A 15,906-nucleotide genomic window follows, 5' to 3' on the forward strand; every position below is an offset into this window, starting at 1 on the left:
GCAGATTAGTAACCATCCACACAGCTAAATCAGCAGCATATAAATGGATCTAATACTGCATAATCTTAACTTGCATTTAATTTGACCAATTAGTTCCCCGTGTTAAAAAAAAAAAAAAAAAAAAAAAACAATATAATTGTTTGCAAAACCATGCAAGAACAATTAGAGACCAGCAGTTAATAATATAAGCAAAAATAAAACTTGACCAGCTGCTGGGCTGGGTAATCGTTAACACTTAATCAAGTGCCAAGCTTGGAAAAGAAGGTTTAGTATAAGGACGGCCAAAACATATAAATAATGCCTGTTAGATATACAGATTATATACAGTCCACCCCCCTTAGCAGCAAGCAGCGTTAGGACAAACAACAGCTAATGGCCTTTCTTAATAACCAGACACGAGAACAAACCTGGAGCTTGAGGCTGCTGTGAAAGAAACTTTTCCTCAAAAGTTGACTTTGAGTTTGTGGAACCAATGGATCTTGATGTAAGCCACCTATACTAATTTTTAGAAGTAGAACAAAAGAAATAAGTGAATATTGACAATGAAGAAGTTTTCAAATTCAAGTAACCAGAAGAGATAAATAATTGCATACTGGAGACACCCCTGATAGCCACTTTGTAACAACTGCAATATCCTGCCGCCACTCATGCTCACGCTGCCAGCAACTAGAATCTCTGACCAGGTTTGCCGGCCCCTGAATAGTCAGACCAAAAGGAAAGCTCAATAAGCATATTTAATAATCTTGCAAAAGTGATTATTTCAGTGGAGTTCTTTAGCTTATGGGAAAATGCCAGAAAAAGGATGAAAAAGCAGTCAGTGTATGAGCCAATATATTTCATTGGATTGAATAGGAAAGCCATGTTAAGGACTTCTGCTATGGTGAATCAACAGATGCACAAAAGAAACAAAGGCCACTATTGAAATACTTGGAGAGATTAGTCCAGAAACCTAGCTTACTTGAGAAGGCTGAGTCCAGACAGTTATCCGCCCATGGAAATTAGCTATTAGCAAGGCACGAGGGCAAGAAGTAGGGGACCATTCAATGAACTGAACAGAATCGCGAGGAGAATCTACCAAAGGTGACCAATGCAACTGATCATAATATGAAGAACTAGAAACCAATGTGAATATAAGAGTAATCATTATAAAGCATTGCAAAATAGATTGCTATGAAAATCTTAATCTTCAATTCATCCAAGGGCTCCATGCCACAATAATCCCAAAAACAACAAATATAGAAATAACCGTGATGATAACAAGATTATACAAAAATTATGGAAAAATTGACTAAATAAATAATTTGCTGTGAATTATCACAGGCTGCTCATCAAATTAAGGCATAGCTGAGAACTGAAACCCGACTCTGATTTGGCCTCAAATAAAACTAATAATTATAATCACAAAAAAAAAAAAAAAAAAAGAGAGATACAACGTCAATGGCTTAATAGATTAATAGAGACCCACAGATCCATAAATTGTCATCTTAGGTCGGTTGGTAAGCACATTTTCCATGTGTTAGTCGTTTCCCATCCCACACCACATGTGATTGTAAAGAAATTAAATTTATAGTGAACGCTTGTAAACTAAACCGCCCAGGCCCTCAGGCATTAAAATTACCAAATATCACTTATCAAAAAACAAAATTAAAACAAACAAATATCAAGATATTGATTAAGTTTTACATCACCAGTCACCACCAAACAACCAAAATAAATAAATAAAATAAGATAAAAATGAATGTTTTAAAGCCTCGTGTTAAAAGTCCCAAATCATTGTAATTCAGCATAGTTCCACCAGAAAATAAAAGCTAACCAATAGTTAACAAAGTACACCAGAACTAATTAGGAGACTTTCTTTTCTTAGACAAAGTAGGTAATTGACCTTTCCAAAGCTTTGCTAACCACTTCTAGGCCAACTCAGAGGACTTAATAGTGAGACTCGTTCACTTATTTTATAACATAGAAAAGTGCTTTATCCGAAAATTTCAACCTGTTCTGGAATTTTCTGTACTTCAAATATTAATTAAATAAAACAGGGCTGGGGCAGATGCGGAGGGAGGAGGTCTAATCCCATGTCGCTTCGGGTCGGGATGGTTTAAGAGGCCTCTACCTCACCCTGCACTAATATATATGTAATTAAATAAAATAGCCCTCAAATTTTAGGACCAAAAAAAAACTACTAGATAACCCTCATATATAGGTATAATATACAAGATAAGTATTCCAATTCAGTTACTCTTTAACCACTCTTCTCTCCACAGCTAACCTTAACCCTGCGTCGCCTCATCCCACAATGCCGTCAATCTCATAGGTACGCTTTCTTGATCTTACAAAATATAATCATCTCTACTTCATTCTTGCATGTGATCGCCCAAAGGTAACACAACCCACTGCATTTTATATAGCCTTACAAATTTATAGTATCATCATGCTTTTAAGTACTACATATTTTCTCTCCCTCTGTGCAAATATATACACATACACACAGGGAGGGCATAGACTTCAGAATAATTATCTAAGAGGGTATGGGACTGGAAAGCAGAACCTTCACAGTTATGGGGCAGGGTTGGGATGATGATGGAGCAAGGTAGGGTAGGGTGCTCCATCCCAGCCCTCATGCCAACAGCGCATCAATGAGTCTTGGTTTCACAGCATGCAATGAAGGAAATCACTGCACATCATAAAGGCCAGAATAATCAGGCACTACCAATCAATTTTTTAGAAGACTAATAAAATCTGCAATTGCATGCATTTGCTGAGCTGATGAGGATTTTTTTGGAAATATTACTACTTAACTGAAGGAATCAGATGTTGGAACATTTATTTTGTGTTTGGCGTTCAGGAATGGAATGGAATGGAATGCAAGTGGGAAAGGAATGAGAATGGGAATGGAATGGAATGGTCATTCTCATTCTATTGTTTGGTGGCAAATATGAAATGTGTAGGAATGGAATGATAATGATTAATGACCATTCTAGTATTTGGTTAGACCAACTTAAAATTTAGAATAGAATGAATTTAAATTGAATTCTCCAAAATACCCCTTAGTGACAAATAAATTAAATTAACAAAATAAAATTCTTCTATAATTTTTTTATAAAAGATTTGGTGGTGGTGGTGGTGTTGGATGACAGTGAAGATGGTGATGGAGGGGGAAAGCGATAGTAGTGTGGGCGGTGGTGATGGAAGGCGATGGTGGTGGCAATGGTGGAAGGCGGCGGTGGCGTACGGCAATGGTGTTGGTGGAAGATGGTGGCAGTGGAGGAAGCAGTGGTGGTAGTGGTGGAAGGTGTTAGTGAGGTAGGCGATGATGGTGAAAAGCAGTGGTGGTGTAAGGTAGAGTTGTCAATGGAGCGGATCCAGATCCGAATCCGATCTAATTAGTCGGATATGGAATGAACAAAAAATTCGATAATCCGATTATGATCCGAATCCGATAATCCGTTAGCTTAACAAATCGGATATGAATTATGCTGATCCGATCCGTTAATAATCCGATCCAATTCGATTAAAATTATATATAATTATTTATTAATAACTTTACATATATATATATATATATATATATATATATATATATATATATATATATTAATACTCCTATTAAAATTGTATTAGAGGTAACCCAAAAATCCCAAATTAAAAAAAAAAATTATAATGTTATATATACAATAGTGTGGTGTTCTCATCCATATGCTAATAAATCTCTTAATATACATACTAATAATATCATACTCTTTATTCATTAACAAAGAGTAAATGATTTACAATATACTATATATCAATGTTTTATATATTAGTTATATATTACTAAATTTATATATATTAATTATTTATCATTATATTCATTTGGTTGCATAGTTATATTATGTAGCATTCTGTATATTAGCAATTCTCTGCTTCATCAAACTTTATAATTATATATGTTAGTAAATATTTTAATCCGAATTCGAATCCGATTCGATTCGATTCGATTCGATCCGAGTTAAATAGGAAATGGACATTCAATCCTAGAACCCGTTAGTGATCCAAATCCGATAATCCGTTTGCTTAACAAATCGGATATGGATTTGATCGATCCAATCCGATCCGAATCCGATCCATTAACAGGCCTAGTGTAAGGCAGTGGAGGCGGCGGTGGTATGGTGGTGCAAGGCGCCAGTGGTGCAGGTTGTGGTGGTAGAAGGTGGCGGTGACGGCGGTGGAAGGCAATGGAGGTTGCAGTGGTCGAATGGGTAATGGACCAATGGCGAAAGTTGGTGGGTATGGTGGAAGGCAGTGGAGGCGGCGGCAGTGTGGTAGCTGAAGGCAGCAACAATGTTGGCGGTGGCGGTGGCGGTGGCGGTGACGGTGGCGGTGGCGAAAGGCAATGGAGGCGGCAGTGGTTGTGGTGGTGGTGGTGAAAGCGGTGGTGGTCAAAGGTAGTGGCTGTGCTGAAAAGAAATGGAGGCAGCAGCAGTGTGGTGGCTGAAGGCAGCAACAATGGTGGTGGTGGCAGTGACAGTGGTGAAAGGCAATAGAGGTGACGGTGGTGAAAGGCGGTGGCGGTTGTGGTGGAAGGTGGTGGCGGTGGTGGAAGACGGTGGTGGCGGTTTTTGGACTTAGAACATGAAGATTTTTTGGGAGCTTGGTTTTTAAAAAAAAAAATTTACTTGGGAATGGAATGGCCATTCCATAAGTTTAGTTGTGGAATGGATTTTCATTCCAATGGAATGACCATTCCCATTTTTTTTTTTTTTTTTTTTTTTTTTGATAAGTAGAATGACCATTCCCACTTTCAATTGCAATACCAAACAAAGGAATGGTTGGAATGGGTATTCCATTCCATTACTGCACACCAAACGCAGCATTAGTTTCCTCACGCAACACCCTCCCCAACAATAAGTATGAACTCCATGTGCATAGGAAGCCAGCTAGGGCCTTAAATTTCCAAATAGAGTATCCTTCTTTGATCCCTTTTGTACCTTATCCACATATGATCACCACCCGAACCATTTCTAGGAACAGATGGAAGATATTTTGTGATGGTAGTTACTAACTCATGTTCTGTATGTTATTAGTTGCTGAAAAGAAGTCCAAGCATAGAAAATTCATAAGAAAAAATTTCCGATGAAATACTGACTCTCACTGGGCCAACAATTATTTTTCATATAAGTAAAGATTGTATGAAGAGCATGCAAAAGGGGAACACGTCCCTCAAAAGCTACACAAGGCCAAATAGAGCCTCTAAACCCTCAAAGATCCCAACAAATCTACAAACTCCTATTATTTCTCCCTAGAACCCAAAAAAAAAAAAAAGGTGACTAAAAATGGAGAACTTCAGCGTCCCAATAGGATTCTCCTTTCCTTCGAAGGATCTCCTATTTCTCTCAAGCCATAAACACCACCAGATGCACAAAGGCAAAACCCTCCAGAAATCACAAACTTGGGCCCCACTTAGAACTCATAAATCTTAAAGCAACCTTATAGCAGTAGATGCTATTTTAATTTCCAAGCCAAATGTCTTACAATAAGGCTATAGGGGTCTGAGAACTCGAGTTCAAGACTGGTCTGGGATTTTTAATTTGTTACAGCAGATGTGGTTAATCAATTTATTGCCCCAGTTACATGCCGTGATAGTGCACGTAAAGGAAACTATTTAAGGTAGTCAAGGCTCTCTTGACAGGGTAGGTTGTCTTTGCAATAAGAATTAGCTTCTTACATTATCATTTTTTGTTTAATGCATAAGATTTGACTAAGAGGTTCTTGTCAGCTGTCCTGACACAACCCTCCTTTCTCAAAGCTTTAAAATGCCGATCAGAAGTACTGGTGAATTGCTGACATTTTTCTGAGTCCCAAAACAAAATGAAAAAGGAAAAAAAATACAGTTGAAATAAATAAAATAAGCATAAGCCAGATAGGAGAAACTACTTTGCTACACAGAGCACAGATGATCAGTATCTTTGAGTATGCAATTTTTATTGGCGTAGAAAGTTGGAATTCTACCTACCATGATAGGACACTTGCTATTCGAGACACCAATTAAAAATGATCTACACTGTCAACAAGACAAAAGTTCCGCAACCAAATGATGTGATAAGACCAGCAAGTTTCAGTAATAATACCAGCTATGACATTGAACACTGCACACTCAGTAGGTCGCTCCGGGATCACAATATGTATAGGGATCCAAAATGGTGGGTTTGCATTAGAACTACAAGAAGAAGAGACAGAACAAGAACAATATTACATTTATCAGTAATAAATCATATTACTTAACAAGCTTCAGTATTTACAAAGCGAAACAAGCAGCTGCGTAAATTTTCTATACAAAATGAAAAAGTTCATCAGGTAACAACCACCATTAAAGACTCAACAAAATCAGCTCCTTTATACCAACATACACTCAAACCTGCATTATTCAACGAAATTATCTTGTCTATAAATCTAATTCATTGCACTCACTGTGCTTTGCTGAAAACAAAGGGTACCTAAATGTGACATACTCACCTTGGAATCCTTGCACAAGTTTCTGATGCACATGCTATAGCATTTAGCTTTCCACACCAAGCAACAGCACTGCACAAATGAGTAAAAAAAGGGAAAAAACATGGAATGAGAAAGAAAAAAAAATCAATAGTTTCTTAGAAATGTAAGAAGAAGAATGCACACAATTATAAAGATAAGATAGCATCACTTTAAGTTAGGAATATCACATATTCACATATGATCAAAGGAAATGGATAATTATAAACCAACAGGCCAGTGGCTTAGCGATACCAAGCCCCTACTTCTCAAAGAGAGGTCAGGGGTTCGAACCTCAGTGGAGGCATGTATGTGTGAGTACCAACTAGGGAAAGAAAAAAAAAATGGATAATTAGAGTTTTTAAGCAAGAAATCTCATAGGTTACACATCCCCTCAGTTTTTTGTTCGCATGGCTAGGTTCAATCTCCATATAGATAACCGGTGTGATGTTTGTAAGTAATTGTCCGGCTACACAGTCTGATATCAGGGTTGCATTGGTATGTACACAACTAAAATGGTTTAGGTGTCCAAAATGTTAAACGGTGAAAACACGACATGGAGTGGTAGATATCACACCATGCATGAGATGTTGCCCTACAGGTGAGATGAGAGGGTATCTGCAAGACAGGTTCTCATTGCGCAAGAACTGAGCATGCCAATACCTATGACAAGGGCACATTAAGATAGTTGTCTGTTGAGTACTACAATTATTAGTATATCTAAAATACAGATATAAATTGAATTAAAAACGGAAAGGGAACAAAGAAAAAATAGGACAGAATGTCCATCTATAAACAAATAAGAAATAATCAGCTAAAGAAAAATAATGCCCTGTATTCCCAAGTCCCCACCATTGGAAGGAAAAAAGAAAAAATGAAGAAGGAAAGAAAGAAAGAAAGAAAAGGCCACCCAACTAAAGGAGTAACAGCAAGAGAAAGGTTCCCTGTAAATTCTTACTCTATGATCACTCCACTCCAGGCCAAACAGCCTGTGCCACATAGTACACCAATCTCTAAATCTAAATGAAGCTAGCCACCTCCACAAAGGAATGCCTATAATTTTCCCAAGATGACTATACATCCACAGATGTTGGAAAGCATTTTTTTATAGGTGAAAGCAATCCAGACAAAAGCGCCAGAGGGCGCACATCCCATTTACACATGCTGTATACACAATTGAATCAAGAAATGAAAAAATATATTTAAATATAAATATTTAAAAATTATTTTTTTAAAAAAATTAATGAACTCGGGGACCTCCCTATAAGCCAAAAGTTTAGGGTGACACATCCTATGTTTAAATGACAATCAACAGCACCATCCCATCAAATGTTTTCATTCCTCTCTTCCAAGTACATGCCAAAAGCAAAACGGGGCTACTTGCCACACAAATCAGAATTTCTTTCACACTGTACTGCATAATTCTTTTCATGGTAATTGAGAATTAATTGAAACCAAAGAAAGAATACAAGAAGCCGGACAGCATGCTCCGTACAAGACAATGGAAACAGGAAAGGTAGCCATCTTAACAACAGCAAGACGGCTAACAAACCTATATGGAGAAGAACAAACTAAGCAAAGGGAAAATTAAAAAGTCTCCTATGCACATAATCCTTCACCACAACAGAGAATGGACATCAACAAGCATTGCTGCAAGCCTGCAACAACAGCAAGCAAAAGAACAGACAGGGAACAACAGCAAGTACAATCTGGCAGTTCACATTAGGCATATGTAGTAGAAGAGCATGACAAATGGCCAAAAGCATCGAGGAGGGCCTCGCAAGCAGCTTAAGAGAAAAGACGAAGGATAAAACAACAGGCTTTGAAGTTTGAGCAGCAGCTCACATTTAATATACAGGGCAAAGATATGGGAAAGGAAGCCAACAGAATTGGAAAGGCCAGAGAAAGAGAAGGGCGGTAGAATAATAATTCCAAAAAAAAAGACGAAAAATGGACATCAGTAGTAGGCAGACTGCAGGAAGGATTCCCCACTTAGAGCAGAACCCTGCCAATACTAAAGCTGATCACGATAAGAAAACAGAGTGCTGTAACATACAAGCTGCTGAAGAGAGAGAGAAGCCGAGTTGATAGTTCATGAGAACGTTACTCTAGGCTCTGATGTGTAGCGGTGAACTAGGCCTAGAGGGGGCTAAATAGGTCTTACGGATATTATTTTGCAACTAAGTTTTAAAATTACCATTAATCCTTGTTTAAAATTCAGTTAATTAGTTATGGATGATTGAGATTTGAAATTTGTTTATAACTGTTAATTTTCAATTTGCATCCATCATTTCCACAATCATACATCAATAGAAAAATAAAGTGAAGTATGGCATACACAAATTTTTACGTGAAAAACTAAACCATAAAAACCATGGGATCTAGTCTAGAAAGGCCAATCCACTATACGAGAAAGAAACTACAACCAGGTTGACAGTTTCCACTCCCTAGATTTCCTAGATACCTCTTGACATAGACGATGCCTAACTCTCTACTCAAGTCTTCAGGCCGTCTGTTCTCTTATCAACAGACTTCAGCTCTTCTGATCCACTTCTCTAGTGATTGTTCACCCATTTGCACTGAAATCTAATCGGTTGATTAGAACTATATCAATGAATTTCTCCTTGATGAACACTAAATCACATAATTGTGTCCAATGAAACCCTAGGTTGAGCAATGGAAAATTCTACTATCTCAAGGACTTTCTCTCTCTCTAGATGATCAGAAGCTTCAATTCCATACCTTGACTGACTATAAAACCCATATTTATAGCCAATATAGGTATCCCATACATTTAGTAAGTTGAATCTTTGTAAGATTCTGTTTTGGTAGAGTTTCCAAATATATATATGTAACAAGTCCATCGATCGAGCCTTCTATCAAATCCCTCAGGAATTGCTTCAACCAATCAACAATTCGATTGACGCTCTCAATAATTCAATCCTGCAAATCAGACCTCCCTCAATCCATCAACCTATAGATCAATGCTCTTTGAAATTTGCATTATCAATCGATGCATTCTATTGTTTATTAAAAAGATAGTTTTGAAAATTGTCTAAAATCCTTACCTTAGGAAAAGCATTTTTAAAAAACACATTTAAAATAGAACTTTGAGCTTCTCCAAGATCAATCTAGATCATTTCTAAGGTCACTTAACCAATGCGCTAGAGACATGATCTAGGATGCAGATTTCTATTTGTGTTCTTTGAAAATTTGTGTCCGCCTTGTCTTCACAGGTGGTACTCAAATGGCTTAAAACACTTCAACACATTACAACCCAAGTTTTGAGTAGGAAATCCCCAATGCATGACCCATATGCCTAACAAAAGTATAGCTATAGAGCTCAAAATTACTGGGAAACTATACAAAAGGCAGTAAAAATACTGAGGCAAAAACAGAAGAGTGCAGCAAAATAAGAGAATTCATAGCTTTAGATAAAGGATTAGAGGAAATAGAATCAGGGAAGCTCAACTCCAGCTGAAGCCAAGAATTGGATATAGGTGTTGTTCGATAACTCAATTTTGTGCTTAATTCTGAATAAATTAAGTGCTTTATGTTATGCAATTAAGTGTGTTTGATGATGCATTACTGATATCACTTAAAATAATAAGTGTCACTTAAAATGAAGTAAAATTTTAAGTGAATAAGACTTCACTTATCACTAAACACTGTACAGTTAAAATTTAGAAAGAAACCAAAAAGATTATCAATTTATAACTAGTGTCATATCCTATGATATGCTTAAATATAATTCTGGCCTTATCTCACGGCTTAAATATTTTTCTCCAAGCCCAAGTACAATTACCAGGGGTTTTTGAATTACAAAAGTTAGTCCTGAAATAAGATAGGTTCACTTTTCACCCCCGTGGTCCAAATGATTTAATTATCATTTTGCATGGCATTCCATGTTGCTTCACAATTAAAGACGTGTTCCACTCACTTGTATTTTTTACTTCGCCGCGTTTTTCTTTCAAGTCACGTAGAATGACAAGCAACTTTTTTTTTTTTTATAAGTAAGATTGTATTAGAAAGCAACTTTGACACTAGTGGTCTTTAGGTCGGGGCCCTTCCAAAGGAAGGCTCTCAAAGTTTGTTCAATGGTCTTTGTGACTTTCTTATAAAAAGATGAGCATAGTTGACTAATAGGTTTGAATGCAACAAAGACTGGCATTACGAGTTGAAAACTCTTCCTGCATAGAATAGAGCTCTTTCGGTCCAAGATTTAACCTTGCCTGCAATTTTGAAAATAAAAAATCTATACTCCTCTTTCTTGAGTCTAGAAATAATAACAAGGATCCCGGGTACAACAAGATGCACTTCTTTATAGCCAAGTTGAGAGACGATGATGTGCTTTGTCATTGAGGCTACCCCTAATGTGAAAATTACGTAGTCAATAAGAGCTCTACTCCAGAATTGATCTACTAATAACCCAAAGAATCCCAAACACGATGTTTGATTAGATGGAAATAGTATGAAAGGCAAAGAAACGAATTTTTTAAACACTTTAGGAGTTTGGATAACAGGAACCGGAAAATTTTGAGGATAAGTAATTTCCCATAACCATTTAACTTTCCAAAAAAGACTCCTAATAAAATGACATGCAAATTTTGATTTCTTAAAAAAAAATTATGAAGTTACAAAAATGACCTCTCTTGTCATGTAAGTTTCATGCATTCCAAATCATGAAATGGTAATTTCTCATAACTTACTTGAAAAAAATTCAAGCTAATATGTTGAAAATTATATTTTCCTTCTACTCACTTCTCTTTCTTTTCCTTACACTTTCCACAATTAGTTTCCATCTAACCAAATCGACCAAAAAAAAAAAAAGGGATTCCAACTCCATAGGCACCATGAATTAAAGCATTTGATGATTGACAGTATCTATACCCCTTTGATGTAGAATGCCGATTCAAAAGATTCTACTCCTCTCACCAAAATTACCAGTCAAAGCTTCCTTCAAAAGAACTCAGGGGCATGAAGTAACCTTCCAAGGCAAACCGAGGAACCACCACACCTCAACACCCTGTTACCTCTAACAAAAGTGCACCTTGTACTTCCTTCAATTCAAATGTAGCCCACCTCAAACAATCCTCCATCCATTATGTATAGAGCAGGCATACCATACACCAGGGACGGACCTATGTTGTACTTGGGGGGGGGGGGGGGGGGGGGGGGGGGGGGGTGGCGGCAATTGCCCCCCTTGATTTTTTTTTTAACTATTATGCCCCACTATTTTTGTCAATTGGTGTTACATGTGTAAGAGAGATGGGGAAACGGTTGATCGCCTTCTTTTGCATTGCCCCATGGCTTGGGATTGCTGGGTCTTAATGTTGAGTTTGTTTGGGGTTCAGTGGGTTATGCCCAGATACCCCAGAAATTTGATTGAGGCTTGGCGAGGTTGTATAGTGGGGGCCCAAGTCTGTGATTTTTGGAGAGTTACGCCTCTTTGCATTTGGTGGTGTTTATGGCTTGAAAGAAATAGGAGGTCCTTCGAAGGAAAGGAGACTCCTATGGGGGAGTCAAAATTCTCTATTATTAGCACTCTTTTTTGTTGGCTTTTAGGGAGATATTGTAAATCCGTGGGGGAGATAGTTGATTTTTTGGACTCTCTGAGGGTTTAGAGACCCTATTAAGCCTTATGTATTTTCTGAGGGATGCGTTCCCCTTTTGAACGCTTCTTTATACAATCTTTACTTATAAAAATATATTAAAAAAATAAATAAATAAAAAAATCTGTACTGCCCCCCCTTACTTGAGTTTTTGTGTCCGTCCCTTCCATACACCAAAAAAGCCTCCACTATTTCCAACTCCTAATGCTGTAGTGTCCTAAACGAGGATCCTGTACTACAATTTGAAAAACTGACATAATCAACTACTGGTGTCTCCTTATCCATTACAGTCCTGAATAGATATGATATAGGAACTTTTAACTGGCCATCCTTGCACAAATAGCAATGCTACAGTCTCACCCTTTATCCATTTACACCATGAGTCTAATATGGCTTGTTTAACTCCTCTTATCCTTTCTAATGCTCTTCAAAGCCCCAGAACATGAGAAGACTGAACTTCATGAGATAACTGATCACCCATTTTGACAAGTAATTTTAGCCAAACTGCATGAGGCCACTAAGATGATCCAAGGAGAAAACCTTTGGTTGATTGAAATATGTGGGCAAAGGAAGTTGATGAGATCAATCCCCAACTTGAGGAAAAGCATTGGCTTCCAGGGTTGGATAGAATGGTCCCTGTGATCCTATCTAACTTTTTTTTTTTTTTTGGTAAGTAAAAATTTCATAGAAAGACGCTCAAGAGGGGAGCGCTCCCAAAGGAATACACAAAACGCCAAAGGCGACAACTAAAGCTTTAAACTATCCACAAAATCCAAAAGATCCCCCAAAGATTTACAATTCCGCCCGTTGACCCAAAAGAATAAAGTGTGCAATATAGTGTATTTGAGAGACCAAATAGGAGTCTCCTTGCCCTCAAAATGTCTCATATTTCTCTCGTGCCACAAACCCCATCAAAGACAAAGGGGAGTGGCCCTCCAGACAACCTTGGCTCGGCTCTCCACTAGACACCCTTTCCAAACCTCAATCAGATCCACCATGGTTATAGGAATCACCCAAAACATGCCAAAAGCAACCGAAAACATACACCAAACATCCCTTGCCACCGGGCAGTGAATAAGGAGATGATTCATTGATTCCTCCGTCTTCTTGCACATACAACACCAATTAACCACGATTTGTCCTCTCCTTCTAAGATTGTCAAGGGTGAGAATGCTACCGTGGGCTGCACACCAAGCAAATAAGCCACCTTCAAGGGAGCTATCGACCTCCAATCGCTTTCCAAGGGAAGGAATAACCTGGGATCACCCACAGAAAATGATAGAACACCCTGACCTTAAACAGTCCCCTCGGTGAGCCCACCCACACTATCTCATCCATCCCTGCACCCTCCACCTCCTACCTGTACAGCAAGACCAAAAACTCAACAACCTCCGCAAGCTCCCAATCATGGAACTCTCTACGAAACTGCAATCCCTATCTAACTTATCTGAATTGATTAGGTCTTATAGAATATTCATGAGGCTGATTCTAATTTCTTAATATTACTTTATCTCCTTGCTATTAATATACTAAATGAAACCAATCTTAAACTCCTCGTTCAAGAGCGACCAACTCACACACTGTAGGACGTGCAAGTAGCGACCATTAGATGTGTTCATATTCACACATGAAGGAGCAGTGATCACTTAAGGGTGGTTTTTTATATATAAGTAAAATTTCATTAAAAAGCAGGTGGCACGGCCCAAAACAACTGCACAAACTAAAGACATACAGCCTCAAGCATGATCACTTAAGGTTCTGGTGACAGTAACCAGGATGAAAATGAAGTATAAGCCCGACCATGCAAAAATAGAACTATAAGCAACCAATCCTGGTATGTCCTAAAAACTGAACCTATTAACTCAACCCTATTCCAGCCAATTAGCTTAAAGTTGGTTTGGGTTAAGATAACACAACCCAGTTAAAAATAAATTGGAATCAGCTTGCAAACATATCATTAGGGAATCTCATATTAGAGGCGTTTCAACTAATTAGCTATTGAATGGGAACTATACCAAAAGCATTTTTCAGTTGGTGACTTGAAATTTAATTTAAGACACGATGTATAAACATAAAATATTGAACAAATCCCTCTAGAAGCTATGTAGGATCATCACGATTCAAAAGTAAGCTAGTGTTAGATGGGAACTATGCCCCATGTCTACCACTGGTGTGAAGCCATGTGTTCAACTATCCATCAACCTTCTCTTTCCAATTTCGCTTTCAGTTAAAACCAAAAAATTTATTAAATTTTAGAAACAAAACAAGAATTACAGATTATATGGCAGTCAAACCGTTTTAGGGCACCATAGAGATGCGAGAACTGGATAATCAAGCAACCTAAGCTATAATCAAAATCCAACAATTGAGCAAAACACATCAAATTTCCCTCGTTCAATACTAGATAGAGTTACCTGAAATTCCTACAGAGTTCGGGAACACTCATTTTGTGCTGCAAATTGGAACTCGGCTGCTTGAGCCTAATACAGAAAACAGTGGCCGGATTCACCGAATCCTCCTCCATCGGATCGTCCGCCTTCTCCTCCTCCGCCTCCTCCTCCTCCTCTTCTTCGCCGCCGCCTCCTCCTCCTCCCGCTTCAACCGTCTCCTCCCCTTTGGCCACTTCGAGAGCCGCCGAAGAATTGACTGGAGACTCTTCTTCAGAGTCCTTAGCACCAGAGGATTGATTCATCCGAATAATATAGACAAAAAGCTTAATTTATATATAATACAGAAAGATAGAGAGAGAAAGAGTAAAGGAAGTGGTAGGAAAGTCGCAAGTGAGAGCGACAGGAGCCACTGTTGAGAGAGAAAGTGATGGTGTAGAGAGGGAAGAGAGAGATTGGAGGGATGCTTTTGGTGGGGTTAGTGGATTAAGGAATCGGACTTGGAATTTTGGGTCTCTTTCACTACTATAATACACTGAATTAGGTTAGGGTTTTGGTGATTGGGCGCTTGGAGACAAGGACCAGATTCCAACTGTCTGGGGACTTTTTAATTCTGTCAACGTCTTGCCTCGTCGCGTTTTTCTTTTGCTTTGAAAAACATCCAACCATGGCGCTAATTTAAAATTTTTGACAGATCCCACTTTTTCCTCTCCTTTTTTCCTTTCATTTATTTAGTTTTTAACACCAAAAAAATCTTATTAGATTTTAAATAATATAAATAAGTTTTATTTTTCACAAGAATGTAGATCCCATTCAAGTTCTCTCTCTCTCTCTCTCTCTCTCTCTAAAAGGTCTAAAAATTCACACTACATTTATGTATTAAAATCATAATTTATCGTTATATTTATGTTATTACATACATGAAAAGAAAAAGAGTGAGAGAGAAGATATATGACTAATGGTATAAGACTTCCAATGAATATTAGTTTTGAATTTTTTCTATATTTTTTTAAGTTTCAATGAATATTATATTCTGAAGTTAAATTATATAACTAATTTAATTTAAATTCAATCTAGAAAAATCTTACCCACAAAAATTCAATAATGAGTTCAAAAAACTTACCTGCAAGAAGTCATACTTTAAAAAAAATAAAAAGCTATTAATTTTATCAATGAACAAAATTGTATTATGTTTCTTATTTGACAGAGCTTGGTGGTCTTGTACTTTTAAACAAAAATATTTCTTGAAACCAAGCTGAACCAAAGTGTGTCATTGCCACAAACAAAAATATTTTTTAAAATGAAAATATTTAATCGAAGTGTGCAGGAGATGAATTCAGTGAAACCCAATGTTCTTCTCGTCAATTAGTGTTTTTCTTTTAGTTATGTTCGACCGCATAGAA

At 37.5% G+C, this 15,906-nt stretch overlaps 1 protein-coding gene across 9 annotated transcripts in view; it reads right to left on the bottom strand.

The window, feature by feature from the left end:
• The window catches only part of LOC132306042 (mediator of RNA polymerase II transcription subunit 16), a 31,487-nt gene extending 16,462 nt beyond the window's left edge, over nucleotides 1–15,025 (bottom strand). For 7 of the 9 annotated variants that reach the window (XR_009481800.1, XR_009481795.1, XR_009481797.1 and 4 more), the window contains exons 1-6: nucleotides 14,531–15,025; nucleotides 6,490–6,558; nucleotides 6,105–6,193; nucleotides 959–1,071; nucleotides 594–695; nucleotides 408–498 (exon numbers count right to left, since the gene is read on the bottom strand). Coding sequence is in view for 1 of the 9 variants with exons in the window: in XM_059803247.1 (XP_059659230.1) it covers nucleotides 408–498; nucleotides 594–695; nucleotides 959–1,071; nucleotides 6,105–6,193; nucleotides 6,490–6,558; nucleotides 14,531–14,808 (742 nt within the window). In the remaining 8 variants the exon portion in view is untranslated. Of the gene's footprint in view, nucleotides 1–407; nucleotides 499–593; nucleotides 696–949; nucleotides 1,072–6,104; nucleotides 6,194–6,489; nucleotides 6,559–14,530 lie in introns of those variants that run through there. The other 2 variants (XR_009481801.1, XR_009481802.1) reach the window with 2 other exon arrangements.
• Between the last annotated feature and the right edge of the window lie 881 nt (nucleotides 15,026–15,906).

The sequence above is a fragment of the Cornus florida genome, unplaced genomic scaffold (assembly GCF_030987335.1).
Source record: "Cornus florida cultivar Cherokee Brave unplaced genomic scaffold, ASM3098733v1 CherokeeBrave_3.0.0_Hap2_Chr01, whole genome shotgun sequence".
Lineage (NCBI taxonomy): Eukaryota > Viridiplantae > Streptophyta > Magnoliopsida > Cornales > Cornaceae > Cornus > Cornus florida.